This window comes from Rana temporaria, chromosome 12, assembly GCF_905171775.1.
Source record: "Rana temporaria chromosome 12, aRanTem1.1, whole genome shotgun sequence".
Classification (NCBI taxonomy): Eukaryota; Metazoa; Chordata; class Amphibia; order Anura; family Ranidae; genus Rana; species Rana temporaria.
Window position 1 is genome coordinate 140,245,452 of NC_053500.1, and position 15,667 is coordinate 140,261,118.

The following is a 15,667-nucleotide window of genomic DNA, read 5'->3' on the forward strand; positions in this document are numbered from 1 at the left end:
CATCTTTTTATGTAGCGGGGAAAAATGTTAACAACACTCGGTGCTGTAGAAGTCTCCCCGTGGCGCTGCGTAGCTCACCTCTCCACCACACAACACAATGCCGCGTTTGCCGCTAATCCAACAGCACACAAACCTCGCAGGATGAGATGTAAAGTATACCGTAATTGCTTAAAGCATCTCTGTCTCTCTCAGACCCCCGGCGTGCCTGGCAATCTGAGTAAGTGTCTGCTTTTGCTGGTTGCGTCGGATTACAGCCCCGCTGGGCGCGAAACGGGACGGGAATTTATTTTTAAACATTCAGTCTGGAGAGGAGTAGAAACAGGAAAAAAAAAGAAAAGGCAAAACAAAATTGATTGCAATCTCCCCTGATGAGGTGAACATGATGGGATGGGTGGGGGAGGAGGATTTGCGGAGGGGGACGAAACGCGTGCGGCGCAGATTTTTATTTTCTGTTATCCAATATCCACGTGTAACATCGTACGCCAGTTCTGGAGGGGTTTCCACCTTCTCCTTCTTGTTCATACCAATGGTAACATGTTTCCTATTTACTGGCCAAGCAAAGTAGTACCCTGAATCAGAGCATTGGGCCCCAACACTTCCGACTAAAATGGCTCCGAGCTTCACCTCCTTTAAATCTGAACCCTCCACCACCTACCCCCCACCCCCTACCCCCTGCCCCCAGCCTTGCACAGTTGTACTGGCTCCTCTCCTGGACTGGAATCATAGCTCCCAACTGTCCCGGATTTTGCGGGACTGTCCCTGATTTGGAGCAATGTCCCTCTGTCCCTCTTTCCTCCTCATTTGTCCCTCACTTTGGTCTGATCTCTATAGTTGTATATAAAATGGACTTTTTATCTTTCGAAAAGTGTTTCCCAGCGCTAAACCTTTCATCCCATTTCTAAAATGCTGCATTTGTAAATTTCGAAACCCCAGTATAAAGGAATAGTAAACAAAATGCAGTTGTGGATTTAACAATTTTTTTTTTGTATAATTCTCCTTTAAGGGGGTGTGGCAGGGTGTGTGTCTTATGTCTACATACTTTTTCAACTTTGTGTTCCTATCTCAAAAAGTTGGGAGGTATGCTGAAATGGTTTTCTCTGAATTCACTGCACGCTGTGAGCTTCTCACCTTGTGCATTAGAAGCTGCAGCATTAACTGGAGGATGACCTCATTCGTGTAGCCCTTTCCCTGGCCCAGCATTTGATGTCATTCAATTGTGGAGGCTCATCATCACATGTGAGCATTGTCTTTGCAAATACAGCCTGCCTAGGAAAGCCCACTCCTCAAGACTGATGGGGAGGACCTCTGATGTGATAGGAGGACCTCTAATGTGATGGGTGTGACTTCTGATATAATGAGAGGACTCTGATGTGATGGGGTCGGGGGCTCTGATGTGATGGGGGACCTTTGATGTGATGGGAGACCTTTGATGTGATGGGGGGCCTTTGATGTGATGGGTGTGACTTTTGATGTGATGGGTGTGACTTTTGATGTGATGGGCGTGACTTCTGATGTGATGGGCGTGACTTCTGATGTGATGGGCGTGACTTCTGATGTGATGGGGGGGACCTCTGGTGTGATGGGGGGGACCTCTGGTGTGATGGGGGGGACCTCTGGTGTGATGGGTGGGCTCTGATGTGATGGGTGGGCTCTGATGTGATGGGAGGACCTCTGATGTGATGGGAGGACCTCTGATGTGATGGGAGGACCTCTGATGTGATGGGAGGACCTCTGATGTGATGGGAGGACCTCTGATGTGATGGGGGAACCTCTGATGTGATGGGGGAACCTCTGATGTGATGGGGGACCTCTGATGTGATGGGGAGGACCTCTGATGTGATGGGGGGGGGACCTCTGATGTGATGGGGGGACCTCTGATGTGATGGGGGACCTCTGATGTGATGGGGAGGACCTCTGATGTGATGGGGGGGGGGACCTCTGATGTGATGGGGGGACCTCTGATGTGATGGGGGGACCTCTGATGTGATGGGGGACCTCTGATGTGATGGGGGACCTCTGATGTGATGGGGAGGACCTCTGATGTGATGGGGGGGGACCTCTGATGTGATGGGGGGGGACCTCTGATGTGATGGGGGGACCTCTGATGTGATGGGGGGACCTCTGATGTGATGGGGGACCTCTGATGTGATGGGGGACCTCTGAAGTGTAGAGAGTGAAGTACCAGAGAGATGGGCTCGTCACTGTGCTGCTTCTCATTTCACTGTCCAGTCACAGGCTGGGGGGTGGGTCCATGATGACATGGGCTCAGAGGAAGTGGGTTGAATAATGCCAACTATCAGACTGAGGACATCTAGTGGCAGAGAAGAAGTACTGCACGGGGACTATTGCAGTAAAAGCCAGTGTTGTTGTTGTTTTATCTTTCAATGGACTATTCATTTTAATCTTGTTATTTTGGGCCGGAGCTCTGAATAAAAAGGATAAACAAGAAGTTTATGTATTCCAGGAATGTAGCGAATATTTATTTTTTCATTTGTCCTTTAAATAATTTTTATTTTTTTCCTTTTTCAATTTAAGCTGAGAAGCTGCAGTACACCTTGTGGGCACCGGATGATGCTGGTGAGCCCGAGGTCCCCGGTGATGTATAGTCGTCCTCCGGCGGATGGGATTTTTCGTGCTTTGGCGTGTTTGTTTGCGTGTTTATAGTAACGTTATACCCAGACATTGGCTGAGCGGTGTGTCTCTACACACGGTCGATGGGCGCTCGGTTGCGGCGGCTCTGTAACGCGCCGGCTCGGATTACTTCTCATCATCTCCCCAGCTCTCCGCTCCTGACCTTTTGTTCTCCATTCTGCAGCTTTTTGAAATTCGCTTTCTTTGTGCGCATCACTCGCTCGTGTTTTGAAATTCTTTCTTTCCTGTTGCGGCTCCTTTTCATATTTCAGGCTTCATGTATTAATCATGAGTGTTGGTGAAGGCCGGGAACGCCGCCACTCCGAAATTAGTTGGTAAACTCGGTCGGAAGCTCCCGCGGCCCCCGCCGTGCGAAACGTGCGTTGGGGGGAGAAATGGGTTCAACAAAAAGAGGGACTGACAGCAACACATTCCGGTGTTCTGTCGAGAAGTCGCCCCCCTATCCAATCGTGCCGGAGCACAGGGTCAGTGCTACCACTAAGCAAACTAGGCAGCCGCCTAGGGCGCCCTGCTGCCTGGGGTGCCCGGACACTGATGTTTCTACTCTCTTCTCTCTGCAGCAAGAAACTAAGGCCCAGATTCTCAAAGGGCTTACGACGGCGCAACGCCATGTACGCCGTCGTAAGTCCTAATTTGGGCCGTTGTATCCTTGCGACTGATTCTTAGAATCAGTCACGCATAGATATCCATTAGATCCGACAGGCGTAAGTCTCTTACGCCATCGGATCTTAAATTCAATGTTTTCTTTTTTTTGTCCGCTAGGTGTCGCCTCCGTCGTTTTCCCCGTCGAGTATGCAAATTAGCTATTTACGCGAATTCCCGAACGTACGTGCGGCCGACGCAGTAAAGTTACGACGTTTACGTTAGGCTTGTCCCGGCGTAAAGTTGTCCCTGGGTATATGAGGCGCAGCCAATGTTAAGTATGGCTGTCGTTCCCGCGTCGAAATTTATAAATTTACGTCGTTTGCGTAAGTCGTCCGTGAATGGGGCTGGACGCCATTTACGTTCATGTCGAAACCAATGATGTCCTTGCGACGTCATTTGGAGCAATGCACCCTGGGATATTTTACGGACGGCGCATGCGCAGTACATTCGGCGCAGGAACGCGCTTAATTTACATGCTACACGCCCCCTACCTGCCTAATTTGAATTAGGCGGGCTTGCGCCGGGTGATTTACGCTACGCCACTGATGTGATGGGGGACCTCTGATGTGATAGGGGACCTCTGATGTGATGGAGGACCTCTGATGTAATGGGAGGACCTCTGATGTGGTGCGGGGACCTCTGATGTGATGGGAAGACCTCTGATGTGATGGGGGGGACCTCTGATGTGATGGGGAGACCTCTGATGTGATGGGGGACCTCTGATGTGATGGGGGGACCTCTGAAGTGATGGGGGACCTCTGATGTGATGGGAGGACCTCTGATGTGATGGGAGGACCTCTGATGTGATGGGAGGACCTCTGATATGATGGGAGGACCTCTGATGTGATGTGGGGACCTCTGATGTAATGGTGACCTCTGATGTGATGGGGGGGACCTCTGAAGTGATGGGGGACCTCTGATGTGATGGGGGACCTCTGATGTGATGGGGAGACCTCTGATGTGATGGGGGACCTCTGATGTGATGGGGAGACCTCTGATGTGATGGGGAGACCTCTGATATGATGGGGAGACCTCTGCAGGGCCATCTTTTCCATTGGGCACGCCGGGCAGTTGCCCGGGGGCCCCGCTTGCCTGGGGGGCCCCACCGGCTGCCCAGCAACTCCAGTAAAAAATTGTGGAGAGTGACGGGTTAGAACTGCCAATGTCCAGTTTGCGGAAATCACAGAGAAGATCCGGTCCTCCACGAGTGCGGGGGGTTGCTGATGTAAAAAAAATGTAAGGGGGCACTGATATAAAGGTTCCCCCTCCTATATTAGTGACCCCCCTTACCTTAGTGTATTTACTCACCAGAGTGCCCCCCACATCAGAATTCCCCTTTACATCAGAGTCTGCAGGATTCCCCCTTACAATGCAAGGGGGAACTCAGTCTGCGGACCCTGATGTAAGTGGGAAAGAGAAAGCAGTGGACTCTGATATAAGGTGGTCTCTGGTCACCAGAACCCCCCTCCACATCAGAGTTCCCTCCTTAGATCATGATCTGCAGCGTTCCCCTTTTACATAAGAGTTCCCTTTTACTGTAAGGGGGAATCCTGCAGACTCTGATGTAAGAGGAAACTCTGTGCTGGCTGGGTTATAGTAACCTGACCTTCATGTCAATGAAGACATTTTTTTTTACTTTTGTTTAACTTAAACACATTGCTAATAGCACTAGCTACTGTATATGTTTATAGTTTAAATACTGACATTTGCATTGTTCGGCACTGAAAACTGTATTTTAGGTACTTTTTTGCACTGGCAGTAAAAAATGTGGTTCTGCCAGTAAATTGTATCATTTTTGTCAGTAAATTCTCGTGCGTGATTGTGTAGAAAGGGCCCCTGTGCACTGTATTGCCCGGGGGCCTATAATGCTCTTAAGATGACACTGGACCTCTGATGTGATGGGGAGACCTCTGATGTGATGGGGAGACCTCTGATGTGATGGGGGGACCTCTGATGTGATGGGGGGACCTCTGATGTGATGGGAGGACCTCTGATATGATGGGGAGACCTCTGATGTGATGGGGGGACCTCTGATGTGATAGGAGGACCTCTGATGTGATGGGAGGACCTCTGATGTGATGGGGGGACCTCTGATGTGATGGGAGGACCTCTGATGTGATGGGAGGACCTCTGATGTGATGGGAGGACCTCGGATGTGATGGGGGGGACCTCTGATGTGATGGGGAGACCTCTGATGTGATGGGGAGACCTCTGATGTGATGGGGGGACCTCTGATGTGATGGGGGGACCTCTGATGTGATGGGAGGACCTCTGATATGATGGGGAGACCTCTGATGTGATGGGGGGACCTCTGATGTGATAGGAGGACCTCTGATGTGATGGGAGGACCTCTGATGTGATGGGGGGACCTCTGATGTGATGGGGGGACCTCTGATGTGATGGGAGGACCTCTGATATGATGGGGAGACCTCTGATGTGATGGGGGGACCTCTGATGTGATAGGAGGACCTCTGATGTGATGGGGGGACCTCTGATGTGATGGGGGGACCTCTGATGTGATGGGAGGACCTCTGATGTGATGGGGGGACCTCTGATGTGATGGGGGACCTCTGATGTGATGAGAGGACCTCTGATGTGATTGGGGGGGGAGGTGTGATGGGGGATCTGTGATCTGATAGGGGACTCTGATTTGAAGTTAATTTAAACCAGGTACAGTGGAACCTCGGATTACTAGCATAATGCGTTATAGGAGAATGCTTGTAATCCAAAGCAATCGCATATCAAAGCGAGTTTCCCCATAGAAGTCAATGGAAACGAACATAATTTGTTCTGCATTGACTTTTATGGCATGCAATACCGCATGTGGCCAGAGGTGGGGGGGGGGGGTTGGCGACGAAGAGCCTCGGAAATACTCTGGCACAACTGATCTCTGGAACAGAATATTTCTGAGTGATTCCGACTATTTCTGAACGGCTCCGAACCGTTCCGAGTGTCACCCGCACTTTTTAAATATTTAATGGACTCTAAAAAAGTGTGGAAACTTTTAAAGTGTATGTATGTGTGTGTGTATGTATATATAAAAATGTATTGTTTTGCTTTATTTGTGTTATATGTATCTATTTAAAAAAAAATAGGATTTTTGTACTCACCGTAAAATCCATTTCTCTGAGATCATGGACGGACACAGCGGCCTTTGACCTTAGGGTTATATCCGCTTCCTAAGGTCAAAGGCTGCTGTGTCCGTCCATGAACGGAAGAGAAATAGCAAGTTTTTTTTATAAAAAATAAATAAAAAAATGATATATAATTTGGTTGAACTCGATGGACGTGTGAATGGGCTCTGCATGTCGCTGATGTTGCAATCCTATGAGCTGATTGGCCGCTGACACTAAACACCCACCTTCTCTTTCCTGCAGACGATGTGCCGCCATACTTCAAGACGGAGCCGGCGCGGAGTCAGGTCCACCTGGAGGGCAACCGATTGGTTCTCACGTGCATGGCGGAGGGGAGCTGGCCTCTGGAATTTAAATGGCTGCACGACCACAAGGAGCTGACCAAGTTCTCCCTGGAGTACAGGTCTGTCACCCAATCCGATACTCGCAATTATATTGTAGTGTTTCCTCCATTGTACCCGACAAGATCGTGTCCGCAGAGATTCCTTGTTTTTATTTTCACTTCCTTATTAGAGCAACAAATCTGTTTTTTAACAATATTTAACAAAATACTTTGCTACATGTATAGATCGCTCTCTGAATGATCGCTCTCTCTGAATGATCGCTCTCTGAATGATCGCTTTCTAATCGCTCTCTGAATGATCGCTTTCTAAATGATGGCTCTCTCTGAATGATCGCTCTCTGAATGAACGCGCTCTCTGAATGATCGCTCTCTAAATGATCGCTCTCTCTGAATGATCGTTGTCTCTGAATGATCGCGCTCTCTGAATGGTCGCTTTCTCTGAATGATCGCACTCTCTGAATGATCGCGCTCTCTGAATGATTGCTGTCTCTGAATGATCGCTCTCTGAATGATCGCGCTCTCTGAATGAATGCTCTCTGAATGATCGCTCTCTCTGAATGATCGCGCTCTCTGAATGATCGCTCTCTCTGAATGATCGCTCTCTCTGAATGATCGCTCTCTCTGAATGAACGCTCTCTCTGAATGATCGCTCTCTCTGAATGATCGCTCTCTCTGAATGATCGCGCTCTCTGAATGATCGCTCTCTCTGAATGATCGCTCTCTCTGAATGATCGCTCTCTCTGAATGATCGCTCTCTCTGAATGATCGCTCTCTCTGAATGATCGCTCTCTCTGAATGAACGCTCTCTCTGAATGAACGCTCTCTCTGAATGAACGCTCTCTCTGAATGATCGCTCTCTCTGAATGATCGCTCTCTCTGAATGATCGCTCTCTCTGAATGATCGCTCTCTCTCTGAATGGTCGCTCTCTCTGAATGATCGCGCTCTCTCTGAATGGTCGCTCTCTCTGAATGATTGCTCTCTAAATGATCGCTCTCTCTCTGAATGGTCGCTCTCTCTGAATGGTCGCTCTCTCTGAATGATCGCTTTCTCTGAACGCTCTCTCTGAATGGTCGCTCTCTCTGAATGATCGCGCCCTCTGAATGGTCGCTCTCTCTGAATGATCGCGCCCTCTGAATGGTCGCTCTCTCTGAATGATCGCTCTCTCTGAATGATCGCTCTCTCTGAATGATCGCTCTCTCTGAATGATCGCTCTCTCTGAATGATCGCTGTCTCTGAATGATCGCTGTCTCTGAATGATTGCGCTCTCTGAATGATTGCGCTCTCTGAATGATCGCGCTCTCTGAATGATCGCTGTCTCTGAATGATCGCTCTCTCTGAATGGTCGCTGTCTCTGAATGGTCGCTCTCTCTGAATGATCGCTTTCTCTGAACGCTCTCTCTGAATGGTCGCTCTCTCTGAATGATCGCGCCCTCTGAATGGTCGCTCTCTCTGAATGATCGCGCCCTCTGAATGGTCGCTCTCTCTGAATGATCGCTCTCTCTGAATGATCGCTCTCTCTGAATGATCGCTCTCTCTGAATGATCGCTCTCTCTGAATGATCGCTGTCTCTGAATGATCGCTGTCTCTGAATGATTGCGCTCTCTGAATGATTGCGCTCTCTGAATGATCGCGCTCTCTGAATGATCGCTGTCTCTGAATGATCGCTCTCTCTGAATGGTCGCTGTCTCTGAATGGTCGCTCTCTTGCGAACACAGTAGCCATCTACAGAATGAAATCTGTAGCTAACCACAAAAAAAAAAAAAAGCAAAAGATTTGGACTTCCTTACAAAGTTTCCATTGTGACTCGATCGTTATCGATACAAAAGTATCAAAATCCGGTGTGAATAAAATATTTGCAATTGGTGACTTGGGGGGCAGCACTGCCAATCTCCATATCTGTATAAATATGTCCGAGGTCACTACAGAAATGTAGAAAAATTTGTTGTATCAGGAATGCGAGGGGAGTAACCGAGGGAGGACAAAAGAAGCCGCTATCCAGGATATAAAGAAGAAACGCGTCAGCAATCACATTGCGATATAATGTTTTATTTATATTTATATATATTTATTTATTTATATTTATAAAAAGGGTAGTTCCACTTCCACGGGGAAAACAATGGTAAATAAATAACATATTCAATCACTACACAAGTCATATTGTCATTTTGAATGTTAATTAAATCTTTTCTTTTCAATCTGCAGCAGCTGTAATTTTCTGTAAAATGCAATATGGCCACCTGGAGGCGCTCTGCACACAGATGGTATACCCCCCCCCCCAAAAAAATGTAATTTCCTGCTTGTGTGATTGGCTCACTGCTTTTCCTAGAAGTCTGCACTAAGATAAAAGTCAGATTTTGGACGTCCCCTGCAACAGAAACGTCATTTTTAGTGAGATTCTCCCAAAGGGAAATCACATCTAAAGGGATGCCAACCCCCTGCCACTTTCCTCATTAGAGCCCTGCAGGTGCAGCAGCTGATTAATAATGATAAAGTCGCCCCCTTTCACAGTCTGTAACACTCCTGCGATTAATTTGATTGAAGTAGGATCTCAAATGCGGAGGTTTCTCAGATATAACCACTACTTCACTCTTTTATATGATCAAAGAGTTTAGGGTTTTATTCATCACAACCTCTATATGAGAATCACAATGTATAACAAAGCTTATTACTGCATAAGCTATCATATGTGTGTGTGGAAGCAATAGAAAGGTCTATGGTCTGCAATAGTAAGAAAAACAGCAGCAATGTCTATGGTTTGCAATAGCAAGAGAAGCAGCAGCAATGTCTATGGTTTGCAATAGCAAGAGAAGCAGCAGCAATGTCTAAGGTATCCTGTTGTTAGAATTAGTGTCACAAGTATGCAGCATAAGGGTTAATAAGCACACAGTCTATAGATGAGTACTGCAGGAATTAACTTAGTAATGTTATGCTCATATAGGAATACTTGCGGTTCTGTTGCAATCTGCGTTTGTAGAAGATTGGATTGAATCCTGGAGTAGGTGTATGGACTCTGAGTAATGGAGATGCTGTTTGCAGGGAATTCCTGAAGTTTGCAGGATTTGCGGGGAGCGCTGTAGCAAGGGGGAAGTCCAGTTCCTGTAAGGTGGTGAGGATCCGGTAATGAGGCTCATAAACTGAGCTTCAGAGGCATCAGGGGTGCTTGGCAGCAGATCGTGGCGTGAGGCAGAAGGTCCCAGGTGACGGCAGGGGTCCAACAAAATAGCGGAACACCCTGCCGTCATCGCTGCACGTTTAAATAGCCCGTGCGACGCGGGAAACCAGGAAACTCGCTGGGGCGCGCTTCCGCGTTCCAGCGTGGAACGCAAGCCGCGGCGCACAGGGAGTGACGTTGCAGAGACAGGGAGATGAGCGCAGCTCTCTGTAACAGGTGAGGCTGCGCTCGTTTTGCTCAACATAACGCCAATAGCGTTACATACTCCCCTCCTCAATGGGGCACCACCAGTTCCAGTAATAGGTGAAGGACGAGTGGGGTATCTCTGATGGAATTGTCTAATTAGACGAGGAGCATGAATGTGAGAAGAATTTTCCCAAGAATCTTCAAGTTGGGAGTACCCTTTCCAACGTATTAAATATTGGGTGTCAGAACCTCTTTTTCTAGAGTCCAGAATCTTTTCTACTTCATATTCTGTTTCACCCAGAATTTCAACTGGTGGAGGAGGTCGTGCAGTCCTATTGGGAAATGGATTGGGTACATACGGTTTAATGAGAGAGACATGAAAAACTGGATGTATCTTCCAATCAAGGGGTAAATGTAGTTTTACTGCATTAGGGTTAATCACTTGAGAGATAGGATATGGACCTATGAACTGACGACCCAACTTTTTCGATGGTAAATTTAGACGTAGATTTCTGGTAGAAAGCCAAACTAGATCACCAACGTTGTAAGAAGGAGGTACTGATCTATGAAGGTCATAATTACGTTTTTGTCGTGTTTGCGCAGCTTCTAGGTTCGACCGTATGATTGGAATTGTGTTTTTTAGAGTGGTGAGATAATCGTCAACTGCAGGTACTTCGTTAGAAAGGAATGAAGTTGGTAAACTGTTTGGGTGAAACCCATAGTTGGCAAAAAATGGTGAGAATAGTGACGAAGAACTGGTTGAATTATTGTATGCAAATTCTGCATGGGGAAGCAGTTGAAACCAGTCATCCTGGAGGTGAGTGCAGTAACAGCGCAAATATTGCTCTAAGATCTGATTAATGCGCTCTGTCTGCCCATTCGTTTGGGGGTGATACGCAGTGGACATCCTATGATCAATTTTTAATGTCTTACATAAAGCCTTCCAAAACTTGGAAACGAATTGAGATCCTCGATCAGAAATAATCTGAGCAGGTAACCCATGTAGTTTTAGAACATTGTTTATGAAGGCTGTTGCTGTCTCTAGTGAGGTTGGAAGATTTTTTAAGGGAACAAAGTGTGCCATTTTAGTGAATAGGTCTACAGTGACCATGATGGTATTAGCCCCATTCGATCGGGGAAGCTCAACTATAAAGTCCATTGATACAACCTCCCATGGTCTGTTGGGTATTGGAATGGAGGTAAGAAGACCAAAAGGTGGTTGCCTAGAAGGTTTGTTGCTAGCACAAATCTCGCAGGAAGAGACATATTCTTGAACCATTTTAGTTAAATGGGGCCACCAATAGTGTCTTTTAACAAGATGTATTGTCTTGGTGATTCCGGGATGACCAGCCAAAGGAGAATCATGTAATTGTTTAAGTAACAATAACCGTAAATCAGGAGGAACATATAATTTCTCTTTATAGGTGTATAATCCATCTGGTTGTTTCGTAACACCATTAGGAAGTTCAGAAGCATCTGTGGATATGGATTGAGAGAGTAACTGTTTAAAAGAAGTAGTTATTCCTATGAATCGGTTATCAGGAATGATAGAATGAGGTGGTAACTCGGTAAAGCGATCCTCATTCATGCGGGATAAGGAGTCTGCTTTTAAGTTTTGCGTGCCTGGTCTATAGGAGATCTGGAAATCAAATCGATCAAAGAACAAGCTCCATCTCACCTGACGGGCAGACAAGGTCTTGCAGGCCTTTAGGTGTTGCAAATTTCGATGATCTGTCAAAATGGTGATTGGGTGAGTGGACCCTTCAAGAAGGTGTCTCCAATTGGCCAGAGCATCTCTAATTGCTAGGAGTTCTTTTTCTCCAATTGGGTAATTCCTTTCTGCACTGGTTAAGGTTCTGGAATAAAAAGCCACTGGATGTAAAGGTTCAGACACATTTTGTTGTTGCGAGAGTACCGCGCCTAATGCGAAATGTGATGCATCAACTTCTAAAATGAAGAAGAATGAGGGGTTAGGTAGCTGGAGGATTGGAGCTGTAGTATAGGATTGTTTGAGTGTCTCAAACGCTACTTGTGCCTCATTTGTCCATTTGAAAGGTGCATTTTTACTTGTTAAAGCATTCAGAGGCTTCACAATCTGCGAGAAGTTTTTGATGAATTTACGGTAATAATTTGAAAAGCCAAGGAAGCGCTGCAAGGCCTTCCTAGATTGGGGAACTGGCCAGGAGAGAATACAATCAACCTTTGAATCATCCATCTGTATTCCTTCCGGGGTGATTTGGTACCCAAGGAAAGAAACACTGGTCTGACTAAAGACACATTTTTCGAGTTTAACGTAGAGGCAATGTGTTCTGAGCCTGCCTAAAACCCATCTGACATGCTTAGTATGTTCTTCAAAGGTGTCAGAATAAATTAAAATATCGTCCAGATAGACTACAACACAAACGTCCAGTAAATCTCGGAAAATGTCATTAATAAAACGTTGAAAGGTTGCAGGTGCATTTGACAAGCCAAACGGCATCACTAAGCACTCGAATAACCCGTAACGGGTTTTAAAGGCAGTTTTCCACTCGTCGCCTGGACGTATTCTGATTAAATTGTAAGCACCCCTGAGATCTAGCTTGGTGAAAATTTTGGAGGTTTGCAGTCTTTCTATTAGTTCTGGAATTAGTGGCAATGGGTAACGATTTTTTATCGTAATATTATTCAGTGAACGATAGTCGATTACGGGTCTAAGAGATCCGTCCTTTTTTTTAACAAAAAATATTGCAGCACTAGCTGGGGAGGTAGAGGGTCTAATGAACCCCTTTCTAAGATTATCATCCAGGTATTCCTTAAGATAACCCAGTTCAGGCTGTGATAGTGGGTAAATTCTTGCAGTGGGAATAGGAGCTTCTGGAATCAGGTCAATAGGACAATCATAAATTCTATTGGGTGGAAGTGTCTCGGCATTGATTTTGCTGAAGACATCAGAGAAGTCCATTAAATAAGACGGAACCCCATCAGCGTTTACATTATTTAAAAGAGAGTTATGTGTGGGATAGCACATGTTTTTACAGTAGGGGGAATCTAAACAAAGTGAAGTTTTGGACCAATGAAAGGTTGGTTGATGGATGTGTAACCATGGTAACCCTAGAACGACTGGGAATAAGGGTGATGGGATGATGTCAAACACCAAATTCTCCATATGTGTATTATCACAAGTAACTAATAATGGGGCAGTTTGAGACAGTACTGGACCGAAGGAGGATTCGGATCCGTCAATGAAGGTGACAGACGAGGGGTTTTGCTTTGACTCAAAAGGAATTTTATTTAAATTAACAAAACTTAAATCAATAAAATTGCCACAAGCACCAGTGTCGATCATCGCATCAATGGTGGTACTATCTTGGTCCCACTGTAAAGTAAGGGTGAGAAAGATGTATTGGTTAATGTTTGTACGAGTTTTGGGTTTAGTCAAGTTTAAACTACTAATATTGAAGTTGTTACCTTCCGTTTTATTCCTTAGAATGGGGCAGGTAGAGACCATGTGGTCAGGGGCGGAGCAGTAGAGACATAGATTGTTGCTTCTGCGTCTCTGTCTCTCAGCTGGGGTCAGTGGACCTCTAACTATACTGACTTCCATAGGAACCTCTTTGGGGGGTGACCTGGACCTCCTGATTGGTGCTGGTTGGTAGTAATTAGCTCGTTCAGCCTTTCTTTCTCTGATGCGTCTATCAATTGATAGGGAGAGATGCATGAGATCTTCCAGGGATGCTGGAATTTCAACACGTGCAAGCTCATCCTTGACGGACTCGGATAGACCAATGCGAAACTGATTTCTGAGAGCTATGTCTGTCCATAAAGTTTCACGACACCAGCATTTGAACTCTGAGATATAGTCCTCCACTTGTCTCTTCCCTTGTTTCAAGTTCCTGATGGTATTTTCAGCAGTAAGCTGTTTGTTAGGATCCTCATAAAGTAAGGACATTTCATCTATGAAAGTATTGAGGGCGCCTAATAGATCGCCATGCTCTTCAACATAGGCATCTGCCCAGACTCTGGGTTCCCCTTTTAGGTATGAAATTAAAGTCAAAATTCTGACTCTGTCAGAGTAATAAGTCCGTGGACGTAAATCAAACATTAACCGACATGAACTGATAAATTGGCGAAAATTTTTCCTGTCACCAGAAAAGCATTCTGGGGGGCAGACTTTAGGTTCCGGGCGTTCCCTGGCTTGAGTAAAATTTTGATCCCTAAGGGCCTCATTTTCTAAGCGCAGGTCATTCAGATTAACAGTAAGTGTGTCCACACGTTGTGACAGTCCCACTAAGTGGTTTGCAATCTCCGCTGGATCCATTTTATGGTTCCGCTATTATGTAACACTCCTGCGATTAATTTGATTGAAGTAGGATCTCAAATGCGGAGGTTTCTCAGATATAACCACTACTTCACTCTTTTATATGATCAAAGAGTTTAGGGTTTTATTCATCACAACCTCTATATGAGAATCACAATGTATAACAAAGCTTATTACTGCATAAGCTATCATATGTGTGTGTGGAAGCAATAGAAAGGTCTATGGTCTGCAATAGTAAGAAAAACAGCAGCAATGTCTATGGTTTGCAATAGCAAGAGAAGCAGCAGCAATGTCTATGGTTTGCAATAGCAAGAGAAGCAGCAGCAATGTCTAAGGTATCCTGTTGTTAGAATTAGTGTCACAAGTATGCAGCATAAGGGTTAATAAGCACACAGTCTATAGATGAGTACTGCAGGAATTAACTTAGTAATGTTATGCTCATATAGGAATACTTGCGGTTCTGTTGCAATCTGCGTTTGTAGAAGATTGGATTGAATCCTGGAGTAGGTGTATGGACTCTGAGTAATGGAGATGCTGTTTGCAGGGAATTCCTGAAGTTTGCAGGATTTGCGGGGAGCGCTGTAGCAAGGGGGAAGTCCAGTTCCTGTAAGGTGGTGAGGATCCGGTAATGAGGCTCATAAACTGAGCTTCAGAGGCATCAGGGGTGCTTGGCAGCAGATCGTGGCGTGAGGCAGAAGGTCCCAGGTGACGGCAGGGGTCCAACAAAATAGCGGAACACCCTGCCGTCATCGCTGCACGTTTAAATAGCCCGTGCGACGCGGGAAACCAGGAAACTCGCTGGGGCGCGCTTCCGCGTTCCAGCGTGGAACGCAAGCCGCGGCGCACAGGGAGTGACGTTGCAGAGACAGGGAGATGAGCGCAGCTCTCTGTAACAGGTGAGGCTGCGCTCGTTTTGCTCAACATAACGCCAATAGCGTTACACAGTCACTCTACACACGGACACAGAGAAGCAAACAGCTATTTCCTAATAGGTAGAAACAAAAGGTAGAAATCTGCTACAAAGTTTGTAACAATCTCTGCAATGTACAGAGATCACCCGGGGGGGGGGGGGTGTTTCAACAAATGTGGAGTTACTCTTTATGACGTCGTCTTTGGGGGTGGGCAAGGAACTAATAAATATATTATATGTAAGAAAAAATACCCCCCCCCCCCCCCAAAAAAATTTACTAAACTGCATGCTTACCCCCTAAGCATAATTTCCCCTCCTCCCAGGACG

General features: G+C 46.3%; 1 protein-coding gene across 2 annotated transcripts in view; it reads left to right on the forward strand.

The window, feature by feature from the left end:
• SDK2 (sidekick cell adhesion molecule 2) overlaps positions 1 to 15,667 on the forward strand; it is a 582,140-nt gene that overhangs the window by 238,922 nt on the left and 327,551 nt on the right. For both annotated transcript variants that reach the window (XM_040330991.1, XM_040330992.1), the window contains exon 2: positions 6,675 to 6,834. In XM_040330991.1, the coding sequence (XP_040186925.1) occupies positions 6,675 to 6,834 (160 nt within the window). The remainder of the gene's footprint in view (positions 1 to 6,674; positions 6,835 to 15,667) is intronic.